The sequence below is a fragment of the Vanessa cardui genome, chromosome 17, assembly GCF_905220365.1.
Source record: "Vanessa cardui chromosome 17, ilVanCard2.1, whole genome shotgun sequence".
NCBI lineage: Eukaryota > Metazoa > Arthropoda > Insecta > Lepidoptera > Nymphalidae > Vanessa > Vanessa cardui.
In genome coordinates, this window is record NC_061139.1 from 11,072,068 (window position 1) to 11,095,223 (window position 23,156).

General features: G+C 31.2%; 1 protein-coding gene across 6 annotated transcripts in view; it reads left to right on the forward strand.

Annotated features, from left to right (window-relative positions):
* Positions 1-23,156, forward strand: part of LOC124536896 (espin) — a 102,620-nt gene that overhangs the window by 37,291 nt on the left and 42,173 nt on the right. For 3 of the 6 annotated variants that reach the window (XM_047113551.1, XM_047113553.1, XM_047113552.1), the window contains exon 2: positions 8,732-8,881. In XM_047113551.1, the coding sequence (XP_046969507.1) occupies positions 8,732-8,881 (150 nt within the window). Of the gene's footprint in view, positions 1-513; positions 753-3,607; positions 4,688-8,731; positions 8,882-23,156 lie in introns of those variants that run through there. The other 3 variants (XM_047113550.1, XM_047113549.1, XM_047113548.1) reach the window with 3 other exon arrangements.

The following is a 23,156-nucleotide window of genomic DNA, read 5'->3' on the forward strand; positions in this document are numbered from 1 at the left end:
AAAAAAGTTGAAAGTTATATTTTTTTTTTATAAAAAATTATAAAAGTAAATCTGCATGTCACGGATTTCACTTTTTATTTGCTTATTAACTAAAACAAACGTTTCGCGGCGGGAAAACCAGTCAACGATGATAAATTATCGTTAAATACATAAGTAATGACATGTATAAATCATAGTAACGAATTAAAAAAAAAGGAAAATTTAGATAAAACAAATATATATATGTATACTATATCTTGATAGAAAAAAAAACTATGCTATTTAAAAAAAAATTAACGTAAGAAAATTTTACCAATATTGTCTCCCTATTAACAGAATCAAAAGCAAAGGCAGTCGTTGAACAGACAAAAAATATATAAAATAATATATTTGGATCTCTTTGATAAAATCGGCGACATTATTCTGCAGTTTAATTGTTAATTACCATCAGCGTCGATCATCAGTTATGTAGGAATGGGAGAAAGAGCGAGGCTGGCCAGTGGCGCAGTCGTTACACACGCGCAATTCGACATGGTCAACTGTACTTATGAACAGTACAACATTTGGTGACCGTCAAGCAGCGTGTCCCGTGAACGATTTGGCGCGCTTTTTTTGACATTTACATTTCTTTTAATTTATGGCATAGACTATCCATGAATTATCGGAACGAGTTTCGTGTACGAAAGTGAATTAACATATTGATCGTGCCGTGAGAGTGAATGTGAAACTATGTGTTGCATAAGCGATAATATTTTTGGATGCTGATGGATTTTGTAAATTTTATTCGATATTCAATCTTTTTATGTAAATTATTATTATGTTAAGGTAATATGCATAGTACATAAATATAAAAAGCCAATAAAAAGACACATGTTTTTAATAAAACCGTAATTAATATTAACCTTCTCCGTCTCATAAAATGTAGATTTTCTTTATTTTTGATATTAACAGATGTTGAATAATATTAATAGTAATTTTTTTTGTCATCAGTATTATGTCAAAAATATAACAATTTATTATTGTCGATTTAAGATCAGAGTATTGAGTTTTTAATTGTAACAGAAAATCTCTTCTTCCAGATATTTATTATTATAAAATATTTAAGTATTTCCCTAACATATTTAGTGTTAATAATTGAAATATAAATAAAAAACTTCGTTCTATTTTTAAACGACGTAAATAATTTGTATCTGTGATGAAACTAACAAAAAATATAATTTTAAACGTTGATCGATGCGCATACTTGTGCGATAAACAACGGGGCTGTTAAAACAATACACACCACAATTAAATTTCTCTTTAAAAAAAAGCATCAAATAATTGTCTAGAATTATTTGATTTATCTTTTTAGACTATATTTCTAAAAGTAAACGGTCATCAGATACATGCATAATTAAATTCAATGGAAATTAACTTTCGTTTTATTCATATACTTTATGTATGAGGATTTTTATTTTCATGTTTACGTAAGAGCACGTCATAGATAAATCACTTTAATTTTATCTCATTATAATATTAAAAAAAATTACATTTTAAGAATAGAACGTAACGGAATTATTTTTTTTTTTTATTTGAAATTGGATTAAAAAAGAATAAAATTTAAATTTAAATGGCTGAATGGCCTTCAGTCTATTATACTCACGATATTAAAAAAAGTAGATTGTATAATGGCGGGAATTTTTATCTTTAGGGTTTGTAATTAAAAGAATATTATTAGCATGCAACATGAGATAGAAAGTAAATTGTTGAACTGGTACCGTCGTGTAGTTATTACACGCTCAGTGGGCAGGGGTTGTTAAAATCATGTCGTTAATGGTTGAAAAGCGGGAAACAACAATAAGGTAGCCATGTTTGCTGAAAAAATGGCGCGAAATATTACAAATTAATTATTTCAAGAAAAGTTGTATCTTACTTTGCAGCTATCAACTACTTTTTTTACTGGCTTTTTTATATACATATAGGACATGGCTAACGTAACTTCTTTATTTTAAACGATAAAATCTTTCGTTGTATCTTCCAACATATAGGCTTACACCAAATAAGCCAATTAAATTAAATTAAATTTTGTTGGATTTTTTTTTATGTAAAAGCATCACATTTACTCGTATTGTAATATTTTTTGAATTTATAGCTTTTTGTAACTGACTTTACATTACGGTGCAATTTTGTTTAAAATTTACACGTGATGTCTAATTATACCAACTTATACAAATAAAGATAAATAATTATATAATATATAATTGTTTATTTTTATTTGTATAAGTAGTAATAATACTAAATATAAAAAAGTTAAAATTATAATTAAGTATTTTAATTCAATAAAAAATTATCGATTTCTGAATCTGCAACTATCTTTCGCCGTTCAGTGAGATAAAAAACTATACAGCCTTAATATATTTTTAATCAAACCAGACTCTATTTCCTCATATGTGTGGGCGTTGACACTATTTTTTTTAATTCCACACCACACTGTAATTTGCCTAATGTAATTTTCTATTTATCGTGTGACATAATCAAATATGTGTATACAAGAAAATCGTTTCATTAATCGAACGATGAGTTTTTATCAATCACGCGATAAAAAAACCTGTTCTGTATAATTTATCAAACAGTTGTTAAGTGCGTGACGTTGCAAGGGGTCATTAGTTTGTAAAAGTAAGAGTTGTAGTCGAACAACTTGTTAATATTGTTTTGGGGTATCTTATGGTAGGTCTAATTAAAATATGTAAATATATTCACGTAATAACACGTCTATAAATCAGAACTGTCTTGACGACTGGAATTTTGTCACATTTTTTTTTAATCCGTTAAAGGTGTCATCTTTGTCTAGAATTTTTCACAAAAAAAAAAAATATATTTTGTAAAATTCAAATATTCGATTTACGTTCTGGAAATCCATTTTACTCGTATAGTATTAAAGTCTAAGTTTCCATTGTTTTCCTAAAGATTAAAATGGTATTAGGAAACGTACTATGCATAATACTTTAACTGTATTTCCTTATTGTTTTCACAAATTGAAAAGTAAATGGAAAACATTTCTTTACAATCATTATGATTTACATTGTCTTGGTGTTTTTTTCTTGTACTAGCTTTTAACTACGGAATTGCGTATGGTGTTGATGTTTTTGGTTGTTATTACTCATCTGTTAATGCAATTGATGCCATTATATTTTTTATTTGTTGATTTGAAATGTTTTGAATTTCGAATTTCTGTAAAAGTCAGTGTTGCTCAAAATCTCCTATTAAAGGGATGGTTTTGATTTTGACTAATTTTATGGCGCTGGTTTGTATAATGGTATATACACGTGGCATAATTTTATAGAAACACGTGGCATAATTTATTAGACATACAAATTTATTCACAATAATTATCTTTAACAATACTAGATGATTATTATAAATCTAAATACAGTAAATGAAAATTCTCGCCACAAACTTTGAATCTGTGATTAGAATTAAATTTTGTGTCTATTGGACAATTTTTTTTCATGTAATATTGCCACCAGGTTTTAGTAAACTTAGCTGGAATGTGGTTATTTAAATGATCAGACATATACGCAAAGCTTAAGTTGAAAGCTAGTATAGGCATGTTAATAGAGTTAACATCGACAAGATCTTTTCTCCTCAGCCATGATGCTTCACATTTGACGCTCGTCACTTACATAATATCATTGTATCTCTGAGAATACGGAAGTTACCGAATAAACCTCGTTTCTAATTACGTTCAACTTTATTATATGCACTCATTACAACTCTGAGTGCGCTCTCAAACATTCGTACAAGTGTGTTAAATGACGAATAAAGAGAAAAATGGAAAAATGCCCAAGGAGAGATCAAAGTCTGACAGTTGCAACGCTATCGCTAGGATTTTGAAGGATTTCTGCAGTTGTTCAGAGAACGCAGCGTGGTCACCGGATATGACGTCGGACCGCAAGGGTCCCTTCTTGAAGAGCGAACTGACAAACATGTCGGGCATGCGGAGACGAATTATGACGATAGCAAAGAGGAAGAACAGGAATACTTCACCCGAACCGAAGCTGAGTCGTGACACCTTTGACAACAAATCAACGCTGACATCGAACCTCATAAATACAACGTTAAGTTCACAGACCAGTACAATAGGCAAAAACATCGATAACTTCCTAATATCTCGGAGGATGGTCGCACTGGATGAAGACATTTACGAAAAACCAATTCAAGTCAAGAATTCATCGTACGGAGAAAATTGGTCGCTCAGCAAAGCGTGGAAGAACAATAATTTGGAATTCTTCAATCGATCACCGAATCTAGAATCGAATAGATTAATCGAACGCAACCTTCCGCTGGAAAGGATAGACGAAGTACCAAAACGGAAACGTGATAGAAAGTTAAAGGAACAACTGCGTTACGACAGGAACATCAAACGTCATATACGAATACGCGTAATGCTGTCATTAAGAATGAGACGTTACGTTAAAAAGAGATTAAGAAAGCAGCACTTACCACCCAGTCAGAATACAAATGTGCCTCCGAGAAAATTCCCGCGTGGGACGCCGGCTACTTCTAGTTTTGGGACAAGGTCGTATCGAAGTGTAATGACGGATAAGAATAGTGATGGGACGGTATTATTCGATGTGCATGAAGCAAGGAATTCAACATTAGAGTTGTGTCACGACTACGAAGAGGACCTCGACACTTTGGATGTTGCTTTACGCGCCGGTAATTTTAGGTAGGTTTTTTTGCTCGTATTAAAATGAAGCGCCAAATGTATTTATGATATTAATAATTGACCAGCCAATTTCGAATTGGGGAGATTGTAACTATTTCCAACCTTATGCGAATTAAATTCTGATTATTTGGGTGAAAATTTTGATCTTACTTATTGTTTAATTAAGTAGCTATTAGTATAAATGTTCTAAGCATGATTAAACAGTCATTTAATGGAACAGAATTCTACCATAATTTATCTTTTGCAAATATAATCTTACTGAAATAACCAAGAAGAACTAAAAGAATCTTATTATAATCTGTGGTTTTCCGGAAAGAATTAAACACCCACATAAAAGTTATTATGCAAAATTGGATACTCTCATTAACTTACGTAATTGCTTAATACCATACAATGTTCGAGATTTTTTCGCAATTAAAATATTCAAATTAATTTATGCGTGATACGGGCAAACGAAATATACGGATGTTATAATTACGAACGATGTATCTCAACTACTGTTAGTCATTGAACTTACGGGTCAGCTGACAATAGCCGCGTCACGCTGTCTACGCTCATATCCGGAGTGTCCATGTTTAGGTATTTTTTACAAAATATTAACCTAATTTGAAAAAAATACATCGTTATACGTATTGCTTATGTTAGGCTTACCGGTAAGAATAGAGGCGAGAACAATGAAAATGATTTAAGTACTCGTTGCACCACTACAGATAAGAAATTAATGACAAACATTTAACATATTTATAACAATTAAATATGTAAGATTTTAAATTGACATGGTTATATTTATTACTAAAAGTATTACTTTCGGGATATTTACAATGTTTTTTATTACGAGAATGTCAGTCTCATGAACAAGTAATTCCTAGATAATGTCGAAATATCGAGCTCCACCGAACAAAAATAAAAAACATGGTAAACATCCCGAAATTAATACCTTTAGTAATTAAATATGTATTTTTAAACTAATGCGCGTGCAACTTCTGATGTGACATAATTGCACATCATTGCGATTCTTCAATTATAGTCTTTTCGCGCCTAAAATACTACCTATCTATCTTCTTTACATAAAATAAAATTAGAGTGGCTGTTTGTAATGTCACATAATTACTTTTTACTAATCGTTTGTGCATTTATAAACGGTACATATACCAGTAACATTTTTTACAAATTTTGTCTGTCTGTTTGTTCCGCTTAATCTCTGGAACAGATGGATTGATTTTTGACGGGACTTTCCCTGGTAGATAACTGATGTAACAAGGACTAAGTTAGGCTACTTTTATTTTATAATGATATATAATATAACAATAATATCCCCTGCAATATCCAATGAGCTGAGATGGCCCAGTGGTTAGAACGCGTGCATCTTAACCGATGATTGCGGGTTCTAACCCAGGCAAGCACCGCTATATATATATGTGCTTAATTTGTGTTTATAATTCATCTCGTGCTCGGCAGTGAAGGAAGACATCGCGAGGAAACCTGCATGTGTCTAATTTCATCGAAATTCTGCCACATGTGCATTCCACCAACCCGCATTGGAGCAGCGGGGTGGAATATGTTCCAAAATTTCTCCTTAATGGAAGAGGAGGCCTTATCTCAGCAGTGGGAAATTTAATAGAAAATAGGCTGTTACTTTACTTTTTACTTTTTTACAATATCCAAATACTATCCAGTACCGCGCTATGCCCTCGTGCATGCCATCACTTTGCTTCCACGTCGGGTGCTTCCTACCAACGACATAATAACACAAAAGCTGTCAAATACAGAATTAATAAGTTATAGTGAAACTGATCAATACATTTTTGTTAACCTCAAACGAGAATGAAGTCGCGGGTACAACTAGTTTGTAATTATTAATATTATTACAAACTTACAAATTTAGTGGAGAAAAATTTAAACCAACCAATATATTTTATTGGTTAAAAATAAACTTTATATTACTTACATGTACTTTACAATAAACAGTATAATACAATTAATGTCCATTGAATAATAAAATAGCACAGAAAATCTAAAATTACACGAATGAAAACGCTCATTAGTGGTTCACGTGGGGTGGATTTGGAATGAGAACCTATAATTACGGAACGGAAGTTATTAAATAAAAATATGAATCATTGAGAGTTTTTTTTCGCGGTGTTTCCACGTTTCACCCTTGATTGACAATTTTATATAACTTATTTCAATGTATTTTTTGCGTTTTCTATCAATTAAATGAAATTTTCGAAAAATACGTAACTTTGATTAATCTCCATTAAATGATCTGTGCAACAGTATGCAAACTATCTATATTCTAGAACTAACAAAAGTATAAAAAAAGTTGTTGATTTGAGAAGAAAAAAAATATGCATATAATGTACAAATACATCAAAATAAATAAATTAAAAATGATATTTATATAAGTTATATTATTTTTTAGTTCATAAAATTATATTTTTGATTCTTCTTTATTGAAGATTAATAGTTAGATCGATTACCCTGTCGATTCTGTATATCTATATTTTATAAGGTAAAATGGTATATAGTGGTAATATACACGCTCTGATTTAAAAACAAATATATTGTAACTCGCCGCTAGATGGCAATGCAATAACTATACCATTCAAGCGAGGAATCAAATACGAAATATATAGAAAGCATGAATATAAAATACTATTTTTTCAAACATTAGTAATTTTTAATCATTTAATGTAAAATCGGTGTTAGTCCAGGAAAGAATCAAAATCAAAAGTGGGCTTCAAGTGGGCTTTTATAAGTACTTTTGAATCGTCATTTAACAATTAAGTGAAGCTTTCCAGTTCGGAAAGTAGATCCTACCAAGAAAAACCGGCAAGGAAAGTTCCTTAGTCGTTACTCTTTTTCAATATTTAAAAAATACAATCATATTAGTTAAATACAATTATATATGTATGTAATGTATCCTGCCTGACAGTCAACAGGTATTAATTCAACAAACAAACATATAATCGTAATTTTATAAACTTGTTATGATTATTTGATGAACAATCAAATATGTATCAGAATATTATAAGTAGATCGACAAATGGGCTACCTGACGGGTAAGTGGAAACCACAGATAACATCGGCGCTGTATGTAAATCCTTATACCTATAACACTGATGTGCCACCAGCCTTGGGAGCTAAGATGTTATGCTGTTGTGCCTTTAGTTACTCTGGCTCATTCACCCTACAAACTGGAATACGATAATGCTAATTATTTATGTGTAGTATAGTAGCATTAGTAGTTTCTGTCCAGACGGGCTAAGCCCGTTTGAGCAAACATGATACGAGCGAAAAAATAGAAAAGATAATATTTTTTTATATTGTAAAATTATTTTCGCTGTTGAATGAATAATGAGGCATAATTTACAATACCTATTTAAAAAAAATAGCAAATTGGGGATTTTATGTGTTAATTTGATTTTAAAATAAAAGTTGTTACTTACTTTCATTTAGAGCCATTTAATAGTGTTGTTTTAACATAATAAAACTTTAGTATTGCGTTATTAAAACAACACCACTTGATGACTCGCTTCATCGCATGTAAAGTGCTACTAAAATCATCGTAATAAAATGATTATTATATATACTACATGTGTATCAAACCGATTTAATGTTGTAAAATCGTAAAGTTCTGTATTTAATACCAGTTACGTGAAAATGGGCTAATCGTCTAACGGTTTGCATTAAGTATACGTGCAGCGCCATCTAGTGAACAGTAGCGTAACAAACAATCTCTACATTCAATATAGTTCGATCATCTGAAAATAGATGGCGTTGTGCATGTTACAAAAAAGCGTTGAAGTCTTTTATACGTGTAAAACGAAGCTTACTACGAGCTTTAAAAATGCATTGTCTACTTATTTCAGTGATTTTTAACTGATACTAAACATTTAATGTATTGGTTAATTTACACCTTAAAGAAGCTGCTTATATTAATAATAATTTGAGATAATATTTTATTGTGAAAATGTAGATTATGAGAAAAAGTGAATTCGTTATAAATACAAATTTGAAGGTTTTGATGTGAAATTCTTACAGGAGCGGTCGTTTAGCTGTCGAGGGCTGGTGGTGTGGGCGCGCGATGGCGGGCGGGCGCGCCAACAACGGCGCCTTGGCGCTCCACTACGCAGCAGCGAGGGGCTGCCTCGACTGCGTGAGGCTTCTGGCCAATACTACACCTGATGTTTCGTAAGTTTTAGAAATATAACAATAAGTAAAAATGTATCCCATTAAAAAACCTAAATGTAAAATGAGAGCCCAGTTCAATATTATGATATACGACTAGAGAAGTGAGATCTAAATAGGTGCCAAGTTTAGTGGTCCTTTATGAAATTTGTTTATTACTAAATAAAATATAATTTCTTCTTATAGCTTAGGATAATATTTTGTCTCGATGTATTTTTTGTCTCAATCAGCGCCAGAGGGAATATTGAAAAATCGTATTTTGATTCTAAATGTTCTACGTTACGAAATATATTAATTCTTATTAATAAGATTTCGTTATTACAATAAGCACAAGCTTATTGTAAAGCGCAATTACATCTGTTTTTAAAGCGTTCGTTATTTATTGAATTGAGATCAAAACCCGCAGTATGTTTTTAGTCTATTATCTATTTTCAGTAACAGTACAGTTCATAGTTTATGGAACAACGATTTACTATTTTATATAAAAATATACACAAATATTCATTACTGATTTTGTAAAAAGTAGTAATTTATAATGATATGTCATTTGGACTATTGCTACATAAAACAAAGTCGCTTTCTCTGTCCCTATATCCTTATGCTTTAATCTTTAAAACTACGCAACGGGTTTTGAGGAGACTTATTTTAAAAGATGCATTGATTTTAGAAGTTGGTAATGTGATGCCGTAAATAAACAAATTCTGTGGTATATTAAGTATCAATATTGCAACCGTGCGAAGTCGGGGCGGGTTGCTAGCTGGTAATAAATTAGTCTTGCATTCGGAGTAGGACCGTTGCACCATATCTGTATCGCCTGAGGCTGACATTACTGCCTCACGTACATAATGAATACACGAAATATATCGTACCAGTCTGTCTCAACTCCACTTGCATTTGATGCCTCGATATTAACTGTGCAATCGATAATACGTACTAAAATTTCACCACTAAATACTTGACTATATTTTGCGTGTGAGTGATTTAAAAAAAATAGCAAGCCATATTAAATTTTATCATATCAAATATGTGTACACCTCTTTTATTAACGCTGAATCTATGTTGTTTTTATTTATTTTCTGTGGTGTACAATCATTACATAGTATAAAACAAAGTCGCTTACCGCTGTCTGTCCCTTATGCTAAGATCTTTAAAATTACGCAATAATTACGCAAAATTTTGATGTGTTTTTTTTTATAGATAGTGATATTCGAGAGGAAGGTTTTTGTATATAATACATAGACAATATAGTAAAGAAACATTAATAATTTTAGTAGTTTGTAATGTGATGTTGTAAATAAACAAGTTCGGTAATATATTTAATATCAATATGGGACACGTGCGAAGCCAGGGCGGATCGGTAGTATAGTATAAAGTAAGTAATTATCTTTAATTGGCCATGCCATGTTTTAATTGATACGTGCTTTTTATATTCTCAGAAATAATAATAATTGGAAATGTAATCTCATATGCGTTTCAAAACCGTTATAAGATTTTCTAGTACGTATATTTTATAGAGGTTAATGTTTGAAAACGACTATAATACATTTTCTATCACAAGATTACTGAATCGTTGATATAGTTTAGTCACAGCTTCAATAGCACCACTGAAGCGTTGTATGTGTGGTACGTGTATGGTCATAATGACTGAGCTTTTTGTATGATTATCAGCCAATAACTGTCCAATCACGAACGGTAACGGACCCATATATAACAGTTTGTAATAATTACGAATTAATTACTATATTTATTAACCAGTACCGTGACTGGACTTTAGATAACTTTTAAGCATATATATATTGTATGATATATACAGCAGTACTATTAGCTCTCGCGTGTTAAGCGTTCATATATCATAATAAAAACGTTTGCGTTAATGACATTTGGAAAAGTGGCCATAATGATTACGTTGAAATACATATCATCATATGAATAGTTACTTTTTTATATTCATAAACATATACAACATAAATAAAAAAATACAAATCGTTGCTCAATACTTCTGGTAATAATACTCTTTGCAATTAGTAATATATTTTCATTGCTTATCATAATTAACTTTATGAATGACAGATAAAATGAAACCATTAAGTGATTTTTTTATCTATGATTACACGAAGACATCGCATCTCAATTTTTATTAAATGCTCTTATAAGAAACGCCAGTACCGGTGAAAGCGTTACCGAATTAATTGCGCTTATCCAAGATCGTACAATCAGAGCATCTTCACACTCGAAGGATCGCTACTACGCTTATGAGAGCCTGGTACTTTAGATCAGTCAATCTTTGCATATAAAGAGGCTTTTGTCTTATATTTGTTTCTTTAAACAGTCTATTCTAATCAGCAATACTGTTCTGATATAACTAACTCACTTTAAAATTCATTTGTGGAACATAAGATACTGACTGACTGATTATTTTAGTCAATGTCGTCATAAATATCTGACTTTAAAGAAAACGTTCCCTAATGTGTTTTGAGTTTGATGTTCCAGAATTACCTCTGTATAATTTGTACTTAGTTAAAACGAGAAATTTTTGGACACACAAACTCAACCAATGAATTACATTAGATTGTAATCCCAGTAGAAGTTCTTTTAAGCCTCTTCCGTGCTTTATGTATTAATCACATGAATGTGGCACGAAATCATATTATCAAGTCAAAAGGCAGAAATAAAGACGTAACCTTAGCGTGTTCGTTTAACATTTTCATAATGCCATAAATAATTGGGCTATTGTAAAATGTCAAAAGTTAAAAACAGATATTTAACTCGTGAGCCTAAAAAAAATAAAACCACAAATCACAACACAGTGAACACGAGATCGGTTCATTCTAAATATTTTTTCTTAATGTGCCTCTAATCCCTAGATATAAAATTACATAGGTATAACACATGTTAGCAACCGCTTGCCTGTAGGTGCCACTAAAAGCCTAATTCAATAAAGCATACTTTGATTCCATCATAAAAAATCGTTCGACGCGTCAAAAATTTTAGTTTTATTATTTATTTTATCTAGGTACTTTGTTCATGTAAAGTAAAGTAAAGTAAAAGCCTGTAAATTTCCCACTGCTGGGATAAGGCCTCCTCTGCCATTAAGGAGAGGGTTTGGAACATATTCCACCACGCTGTTCCAATGCGGGTTGGTGGAATGCACATGTGGCAGAATTTCGCAGAAATTAGACACATGCAGGTTTCCTCACGATGTTTTCCTTCACCGCCGAGCACGAGATGAATTATAAACACAAATTAAGCACATATATATAGTGGTGCTTGCCTGGGTTTGAACCCGCAATCATCGGTTAAGATGCACGCGTTCTAACCACTGGGCCATCTCAGCTCTGTTCATGATAAAACTATTAATTATTATTAATAGCGAGAACAGTCTTAACGACTAAAAAAATACTTTAATCGACTAATTATAACAGAAATTATTTTAAAAAGGAACTCATTATGATCTAGCCTATTATGCGTGTATAATTAATACGTATTACTTATTGTCACCGTCAGAAATAATAGCCCTAGAGGTTAAATTATATGTTTTAAATATAATGAAATATTACTTTAATATATAACTTATTATCTTTCTGGTGAAATGCTTTTAAATATATAAAAATTATGTAAAATCACGCGAAGCTCTATAAGTAAGTGGGTAAGAACTCTTTACTAGAAGGGAGAGAACATATTATTTAAGGAAGCGGATATAATACCATCACTATGAATATATTGATTTTTTCAAATTGTATTTAAATGATTGTGTATTTTAAAAATGGAATGATTGATTGAATGAATGAATGAAAAAGCAAAAGAATGATTTTGTATTTTTTTTTAATAATACGTTACCCCAACCAAAAATTACAAATTTGGCAAATTTTGTTATTATAGTTATTTATTTATTTCTAGTAGTGGTTTTCATAACAGTACACATAATATAAGGTTACCTTTATATATATTTCATATATCGCGTTACGTTGCACGCATAACAGTTATATTTAGTAGCGGACATCAAGAAAAGCGGATTAAAATTGAGGTGGAAATGGGTCGCTTGTGGCTATGTTAGCAGCTTGAAGCATAATGTCTATCACTTACAGCGCTTACCTGCAGCTACTAAAAAATCCGCTGCCGTGTCCCGCTTCGCTAAATACTATGCTACGTTCTAAGCAGAACTCATTTGCTCACCTAGAATTGCATTAGTCGAGTGAAATTTTACACTGCGAACGCTCGTACCGGGTGCAATGTGCGTGAGTGACCGATTACTGGCTGTTCTGTCGTCTGTATAATATTTTTGTTAATCTGTGCTCATTTTGTGACGATGACATTTGATTGACATTACTCATTAGGTTCTTTTCGTGTTCAGAATGCTTTTGAAGGTGTTTTTTCATGTACATACATAAATCGAAATTAATTTTTGCTTTTTAATTTCTAAGTGTTTTCCAATTAGTTTTTTTAAAAACCTTTTTATCTAGTAGTTTGATAAATTAAAATATATATATTCAATTTCCAATATAGTTTGTTATATTTTGATATGTTACAGAGTTAATCGTTATTTTTAGTCTGTACCTGTTACTTTTACGGAAGTGATATCAATCAGAACATAACAATAATATAAGTATTAAGGTCAAGTGCATACACAACAATAAGTCTCTTAACAATGAGCGTTTGTTCATCTTGCGTTCGTAATCTCTCTTCCGATTGAATTAAAAGTCGTAATAATCACAATTATATAGAGCAATGCACGTTAATTTTAGGTCACGTGATTTCGAATCAATTTTTTGCAAATAATATCAAGTCTTTAATGACAGACTTTTAATATGTTATAAACATATAGCATTTACATAATCTACTTTTTTTTTAAATTTAAGTTGAGTTTATACATCGTTCCTATGCATAATAAACCGAAGTCATATCTGTTAGATCATCATCATCATCATCATCCTCCTGCCCTTATCCCAATTTTATTTGGGGTCAGCGCAGCATGTCTTCTCCTTCCATACTTCTCTGTCAGACGTCATCTCACAAGTAACATTCTTTCTAACCATATCGTCTTTCACACAGTCCATCCATCGTTTTCTTGGTCGTCCTCTACCTCTATATCCATCCACATTCATACTCAAGGCCTTCCTCACAATATGTCCCTCATTCCTCCGCTTATTTTATTTTATTATTACAGATTATTAAGTCATATCTGTTAGATAATAACCGGCAATTTGTTATTTGGTACTGTCATTAATTCATAGTTACAACTTTATTGATTTATAATTGTTAAGTTAATGCTTAATTTGTTCAATATCCCATTAGCTTATCTTTGATTGCCTTACCAGCTGAGTACCACCCACTCATCAGATATTCAACCGCCACACAGCATAGCATTACAAGGAATACACCTTAGTTCCCAAAGTTGGTGCATAGGTAATAAAAGGAATACTTAATAATTTTTTACATCGCCGATGTCAGTGGGTGGTGGTCACCGCTTAACATCAGGTGGTCTGGTCTGTTGTCTACTTATAGCGTAAAAAATACAATCTTTCTTTACAAATTGTATTATTTTTCGGTTTGTATTCTTAATTTATTTTTACCATGTTTTTTTTTAACTTCAATCGTCAGTATTGAATACTAATACCATTTCAATCCTAATCGTAACTTAATTTCTTTTCATTTTTACTGTGTTATATAATATAAAATATCCAATGTTGTAAATAGGAAAGAGTTTGCTGTTAAAGATACGAGTATAAAAACTAGACCGTAATATTTTAAATCGTATTAATAAAATGTTTTGTTCCGTTTAATTGTAGGGAAAAAATCGTTTGTTACCGGTTTTATTCTGTATACGGTAAATGAGGCTTAATAGTCCATTAATTTCTTTCATCGTTTCAATAAAAGTAATAAATTAGCAAAATATTATCGTTAGCAGCAATTGTCTTGGAATGTTTTTTTTTTTTTAAGTATGAACAATATATTTTACGTAAATATGCAAAGGTATCATTTATGAGGTTTCATAATTAATCATTATGTATGTACATATATGTATATGAAAGCCTATATGCCGTTTTTTTAATTTTAATTATCTTTTAAGGTCTATTTTCGTGTTCAGGTAATTAATTACCTTTTTAATTTAAGGCCTTAAATTTGGTTTTATTAATTGATAATATTTGTTTATTAATAATAAGTTTAATTCGATTAGTGTAAAGTTTCAAATACCTTTCGATATTTCATACAAACTGACAATGCGCGTGCGCAAATGTGCCGCTTCGTTTCCTCTCAGCTATTTGATAAATCTTTCTGGTTCTAATGGATTACTTGTCAATTGGAAAATTGTTTTTATGTACGTCTAACTTGATTGCATATAAGTAGACGTTTTCACTTGAAACGAACGTTTGTTACAATTTATCTGTCGTATGACAGGTATCACTTAAGTAAATAATATAAGAATATATATAATGTAATGTTACAAGTTTAATTTTTGTAATCAATGTGATGTGAAGCTGTAATGTTACGCTCACTTTAAATATAGATAGTATACAGCTATAATTATGGAATAAGTAGGTGTGTTGTTAACTCTCGTGACGTCACAAAATGACCACAGATTAAAAATTGTTGTCAGGTTAAACTGAGAACTTTTGAAAAAAAGTTTTATCTTGTGTGTAACGAACACGGAGTTGTGTAAAAGAGTGCGAACCAAGCGATTTGTATAGTGATGATATTATGCTCTAAGAATTAAACTGGAAATCAAGATGGCGACTTGTCCACGCCGCGAGCGCCCTCTCCGGGCTTCGACTACGCGGCTTAAGTATTCAAAAACAATACCCGCTAGTACTGTCAGGTAATATCTATTATATGTCCTTTCAAATTATACTTATACTACTACTACTACACTGTAGTAGTGACTCGTCCTGACTTCGCGTGTATCCAATAACATATGACATTACAGTAGATACTTATAAAATTAACAGTGTTTCTTCACTAAACTCTGCATGTATTATATACAAAAACCTTCCTCTTGAATCACTATATCTATTAAAAAAAACCGTATTAAAATCCGTTGCATAATTTTAAAGATTTAAGCATACATACGGACAGAGTGATAAGCGACTCTATTTTATACTATGTAATAATTGTATACCGCACTGAAAGTACGAAAATACAATATATTTAGCGTCGCACCCCGGCTTTACACGGGTGCACGATATAAATACATATATCTTATACCATACAGTACACAAGTATTAGCTTTCTACAAGTGAAACAATTTCAAGTATTTCATCATTAGTTCCGGATGTTACCCCGTGCATACAAACAGACCAGCTTTTCCTATTAATAATGTCAGTATAGATTTAAAATTCAGTTATGCTTGTGAAAATTCGTATAAAAATGTATACAACCTCAATTAAATTGCTCAATTAATGAATGTATAATGTGAAACGTATTTTTTATAGTGTTATCGAATATTAAATCAATACACCACGTTACCCAATCACGATGGATCCGGTGTACAATTAACGTATTTCATCTTATCGCTTTTCAGTTGAACACCCTGATATATTTATGACTTAACGCGATCGCTTAGTAATAATGAGTCTATTGTTACATTTTTAGTTAAAAATCTTGCTTCCTTACTGTTTAAAATAGATTATATAATAAATAAGATATAAACTATGTAACGATTTAACTATTATACTTTTTCACTTACAAAAAATCCAATGGAATAATAATATCTTCTTTATTACTAATATGGAAATACTTATAAAAATAAACATTTTTTTTAATAATTGATGATTATACGTCTCTTTTACGTCTTTAAATATATACAAATACGAATTAAAAATAGTTACTGTATAAATCTTGATCGCGTGGAATGGTGGTAAGGCTAGCAACATTTCCCCATTGAATCGCAATTACGATCTTCTGGTTAAAAAAAAAATTAACAAAAAGAAAAACCGACTTCAAACAAACACTATTTTAAAACAAATGAATATGCACTAAAAAGTAATAAAAATAATTGCGTATTCAACATATTTTTTAGAGTCCTCCTGAGTAAAATGAAATGAAAAATATTAGACTATTTAAAAGTCGATTCACGATTATATAACGTAGTTATAGTTATTGGTATATTTGGAGGCGGTGTCACCACCTTTCAAACAAAAAAAAAATATCAAAATCGGTCCACCCAGTGAAAAGTTATGAGGTAACAAACATAAAAAAATAAATAAAAAAATACAGACGAATTGATAACCTCCTCCTTTTTGAAGTCGGTTTAAAAAGAAACAGCCCTCCTGTCACCAGAGGCAGTAAGATTGGTGTAAGGAGGTGATATATTTTTAATAAAGCTTTTTGCAAATAAAAATCGAAGATGAATCGATAGATAGAATGTAATCGAACTGAAATGGCCCAGTGCCCAGAACGCGTGCATCTTAACCGATGATTGCGGGTTCAAACCCAGACAAGCACCAATATATATATATGTGTGCTTAATTTGTGTTTATAATTCATCTCGTGCTCGACGGTGAAGGAAAACATCGTGAGGAAACCTGCATCTGTCTAATTTCATCGAAATTCTGCCACATGTGCATTCCAGCAACCGGCATTGGAACAGCGTGGTGGAATATATTCCAACCCTCTCCTTAATGGAAGAGGAGGCCTTAAGCCAGTGGGAAATTTGCAGGCTGTTACTTTACTTTACTTTTTACTTCAGACTGTAAATATTACATATATTTATAATAATCGCATCAATTATGTAACGAGCGTTATATTGAAAGATTACTCAGGAGAAATTGCGTCAATCATTTTAGCATTACAGCACGAATGTCCGCTCTAGATGGTGTTTTTTCTGAATTAAAAAATTACGAACGTGACAAGTGACCGCATTCCTCAGAAAAACTGTTCAGTAATTATAATTACAACAATGATATTGTCACTGTGGGTGGTAAGTCATTAGTGGTGATATTTATTATCATTGGGTAATTAATTATTAGTTGTGTATATGCAGACCAGGCTTTCAAGAAATAACGTGGTTTTCAGAATCTGATTATAATCGAGTTACTTAAGATGATTAAAATCCTACTAACATTATAAATGCAGAATTTTGTGAGGATGTATGAATCTTGTTACTCGTTTACGAAAAAACGATTAAACGGATTTGGATGAAATTTTGTATTAATATAGATTACACATCGGAATATCACATAGGATTTATAATGATTTTATGTCTTTTGGTTATAATATAATGATACATATTAATATCAACACAGTGTCGATCTAAATGTTACGTCCATTGCGTCCATGAAAAATATCGTACTGGGCAACAAAAATGAAGTCTAAGTTGATACATCCTGTCCCATATATATATTTATTACATCGTTTTTTTTTTTTTGTTTTTCCTTTTAATTAAGATTGAAATAATTTTCTAATTAGGTTAAGATATTGATTGTTTTCTTTTAGTGCATGCTGTGTTCTTCTATAAGTAATTGTGACACTTAGAACAGAATGTTATTTTTGTTATATTTTATTATTATAAACAGTGTATAAATTTTTGAAGAACCAAATAAAATAAATAAATAAAATAAATAAATTAAGTACCCGTTCGAAGCTGGGGCGATTCCCGATCAGTAATTAACTGAATATAATTATAATAGTAAATTTATGTATTAGTATTTCAGTAAAAAAATAATATTTTAGTGACAGTTTATTAAAGTCTCACTGCTGGGCAAAAATATTCTTTCTTCTTGAAGAGAAGGTTTAGAGATTATCCCACGCGTCCAATAATGTATTATTGTGGATATATTCGTGATAGAATTTCAATAAAATTCGATACATGTAGGCTTCCTTACGATTTCTTTCTACACAACACGTAACTACAGCACGATACCTTATAAATATATCAGATTAAAATTCAGCGGTACTTGATTGCGTTTGAAATTATCGTCTTAATTATATATATTGCATATTTATGTTATAATAATTTTATTATTAATAAGTATTATTATTAATTTTAGTAGTAGTTACAATTAATAGTAAATTTATTACGAAGTATGAAATTAAAAAAATAAATAAAAATAAACTCCAGAAGAAAGAGAAAGGAATACATAGAGAAAGAGAAACAAAATCTGATCATATAATAGCCGAATCTAGATTATAGAGTCGATAAACGTTTGGATATTTTGTATTTTTTGAAGTATAACCCGATTAATTCATAATAGTCAAAATAAAACTGCAAAAGCATTGGTCCGGAAGACGGCGTCGAAAGGAACTCAGCGGGACTTTAATCTTTTCAAACTTTCATTCATTTCATTCAGAACGTGTCATTCATTGTCATTCGATAATACTAAATGACATTTATGTTTATTTTGTCTATTAATACATTTTAATCTCACGCTAAATAACTTTAATAAATCTTATTACTCAATAAAAAATATACAGATCGTGAAGTATCGTTGTATAATTCGTTGATTTTTATCTTGAATGATTAATAGTCTATACTATAATTTTACAAATGTGAAAGTAACTCTGTCTGTGTGTCTTTAACGCTTTCACGGTCAAACCATGGAATAGAATTTTAGAAGGCACTATTGCACCTGACTTAGACTAGCACCTGACGACCATCCTTAAAATGCAAGTGGTGTCGCGTGTGATACGGAGTTCCATTCTGTTTTTTCTCGGTATCTGCGTCTCTTGTTTTACCATTTATTTTTTTACCAAATTTAATATTGCAACTTGAGCATATTAATAGCTTAAACCAATTTTTGTCCTAGTCTTTATGGGACGATAGCTGCACATAGAAAATCGGTTAAGGTCTTATTATGAAGCTCCACCCATACATGTGCAGAAAATTAAGAGGATTATTGTATGCAATTTATTAAATTGTTGCGATTTATCATATATTTAATTTAAGAGAGGGGAAAAAAAGTTACTGGCAGTATAAGAAAAAATGACAAAACCGAATTGTAACTGTACTAATGTATGTAAAAAAATTTCATTTATGAAGGTTTTATCACTTTGGCTTCACGACGAGTGACTTGCAGTTACAATGAAATTAACTCAGAACAAAACTTGTCATAGACGTCGAAATTCATAAAAATCTTTTGAATAAACGCGAAGTTTTATTGGGAGAACTCCTAGTATATACCTATTTGTTTAACGTTACTCGAAGGTAAACTTATCGTTGAATGTTTAATGTATTCGCTGTAGTAAAATTATATCAGAGAGTTTATTTTTAATACAATCGTTGTTAAGGTACGACCTCGTCAGGGTACTCATGTCACTTATTCTACAACTAGTGACCCGCCCTGGCTTCGCACGGGTGCAATGTTAGTACTATACGGACTACAGATGTACCATGTATGATGATGATGTAACATTTATAATTTACAAAAACTTTACTCTCGAACTCTACCTATTAAAAAACCGCATCAAAATCTGTTGCGTAATTTGAAACACTTAAGCATACATAGGGACAGACAGCGGTAAGCGATTTTGTTTTATACTATGTAATGATAATAATGATAATTAAATACTCGTAACTTCTTTCCTGGGTGAAGGGTTATTTAGTCAGATTAATAACACAAGAAAGATCTTTGTTCCAATGTTGGTGGCATATTGGCGTTGTAATTTTCTTGGCACGAATATCTATTGCCGTTTTTGACCAATGTCCATCAGAGAACACATGGCTCATTTGCCAAACAACCTACCAATTACAAATTTAAGTATTACGTAACATCCTTGTTTTAGAATTTGATTACATCTATTTAATTATATGTAAATTGAAGAACTTTCGAAATAATTTACATAAAACTTCGTAATTACGATTACCTGGATTTATTTCTATGTCAACTGGCTTCGTTATGAGACCCTTAACAAATACTGACGTAACATGTAAAAAATCAGTTTCGTTAAGTTACAAATAATGATTACAATATGTAACTGATCGAGCGTTACATTACAAAACGAGGTGACCATTAACAAAAACATTCGATTACTTTCCCTAATTACACATTATTCCTTACACTGCTTGCATATAATTAAATGTACATATATTACATTTAGAAGGAAATAAACTTTATATCAAACTTGATAAGGTACAAATTTGTTTAATAAATATGTAACGCTTTTTATATGTCTCCGTTAAACAATGGGTGTTTTTTACAGCGCCATCTGTTGTCGAATAGAAATGGTGGGAAATATGGAAGAAAATCTTTTGACATTGTCAGGTGTTTTCTCTTGTTGATTATGTTGTGACTATTTCAATGTTGAAGGTCAATTGCTTGAGTTGAAAGTATACTATCGTACTTGTTCAAACATGTAATATCTTAATCAATTTTAAACGTCATATACATAATTATATACATTAATGATTTTAGTTATCATTGAGTATAAAATGAATTAAAAAAGTATTAAGGAATGGAAGATACCTTAATACTTTTTTAATTCATGTTTCAATTATATTATTCTTAATAAATATCTTCTATACTTTTGAAAGAGAGAATTATTTCCATCTGTAAATTTTAATAACAAGCATAGTTAATTTATATCGCCATAATCTTACAAACTGGCATCACTTTCGTTATATATGGCTTTTACGTAACGAAAGCATAGGAAATAAAAACACTTTCATTGTTTTAGATGTCATAATAAAATAATCTGAATCTTAACAAAAGACCGCGGGTTCAAATCTACTAGCGACACTTTTGTATGTGACTAATTTGTATTTACAAATTATCTCGCGCTCCACGGTGAACATTATGAGGAAAACTACATAGAAGGGATGATAATTTACCACATCTCTATCCCGCATTGGGGTGGTGACATAGTAAACTCCCGTTCTGACGAGGAAAGGAGGTCTTAGTAATGAGACATTTTTGGCTGTATTTTTTCCTGCCTTTGTCTATATAAAAAAATATACACGTCAAGACTATTGTTATTATTTAATCGTACAAAACTGCCGTAATGCGAATCATTTTACAGCCAAATTTAAAATCTCAAAAACATCAAAGCTCATTAAAACCAAGGCTAACACTTGAAATGATTTTGCAACAGAGCGGAGATTTTATCTGAAGCAATTTGGAGGCACTCGATCGGTGTAGCGAAAGTGTTTGTACGAAACAGCCATGTCATGTAGCGTGGCGACGGACATGCTGAGAGAAACGTGTCTTGGTCCAAGTTATGAGAATGCTGAGTCGTTTAATTTTATGCTGGACGAAGATTTCTATTGTTCTGAGTTTTGTAAGGATTCTTTGAGGATGTAAATCATATATATATGACTATTAGTCGCTCATGGGTTCGCTCGTGTTTAAGGGTGTTGGTTGAGATGTGTTAGGCAAAAACGTAGACTATGTTTTTTCTTAGAGTTCAAGTTTGCTTCGGTTCGGTTGCATGAAAGAGCGACAGACAGACAAATAGTTACTTGAACATTTATAATATTAATATGAATAATAAATGAAAAAAAAACACATAATTATACTCTTAAAATTGTTGACGTAATTATACAATAGTAAAATTAAAAGTACTTAACGATGATGATTCTGTTATTTTTCTTTTGCTCACACATTTGAGAGAGATCACAATATGTGTCAATTCTTAACTTATAATAATTTACTTAACACTACTCACAGGCAAAATAACAGTGCAGACAATTATATAGTCACACGGAATGTGAATTAATCTTAGAAACAAAGTTTAAATATAAAAAAGTAATACTTGTCGTACATGTATAATTAATTATCAAGTTATTGCGTCAATAAAAGTACTAATCATTGAATTAAAATATTAGTAGTATTATTACTTGGGCCGAACGCCATTTCACGAAACGCTACGTAATTAATGTCAGACGAAATAATTCCAAGTCGAATTTGTTTCTTTTTGAAAATTTTGAAACGCTGTGATGCCTTTCTTTGTTTTTTGTCGTGTTTCATAAAATTTGTTTTTCTGTTTATTTATATATTTTAAATAACAAATATGCTCAAAAATTGTCACACGTTAAATATTGCACATTCAGTAACGGTAAATATTACCAGTTGTCGTTCACGGCCTTGAACCCGTGGGTGGAACGCGTACACCTTACCACTGAATTTTCTGTGCTCGATTTGAGTTTATAATTCAAATCGTGCTCGGCGGTGAAGGTAAACATCGTGAGAAAACCACTAATGTCAAAGAATTTCACACGTGAATCCACCAACCCGAAATGACGCAGCGTGGTGGAATATGCTTTTAACTCTCCTCAAAGGGAAAGCCTTAGCCCAGCAGTGGAAAATTTAAGGGCTGTACATACTCACAGCCTTGCATGCTTTTTAGAGGT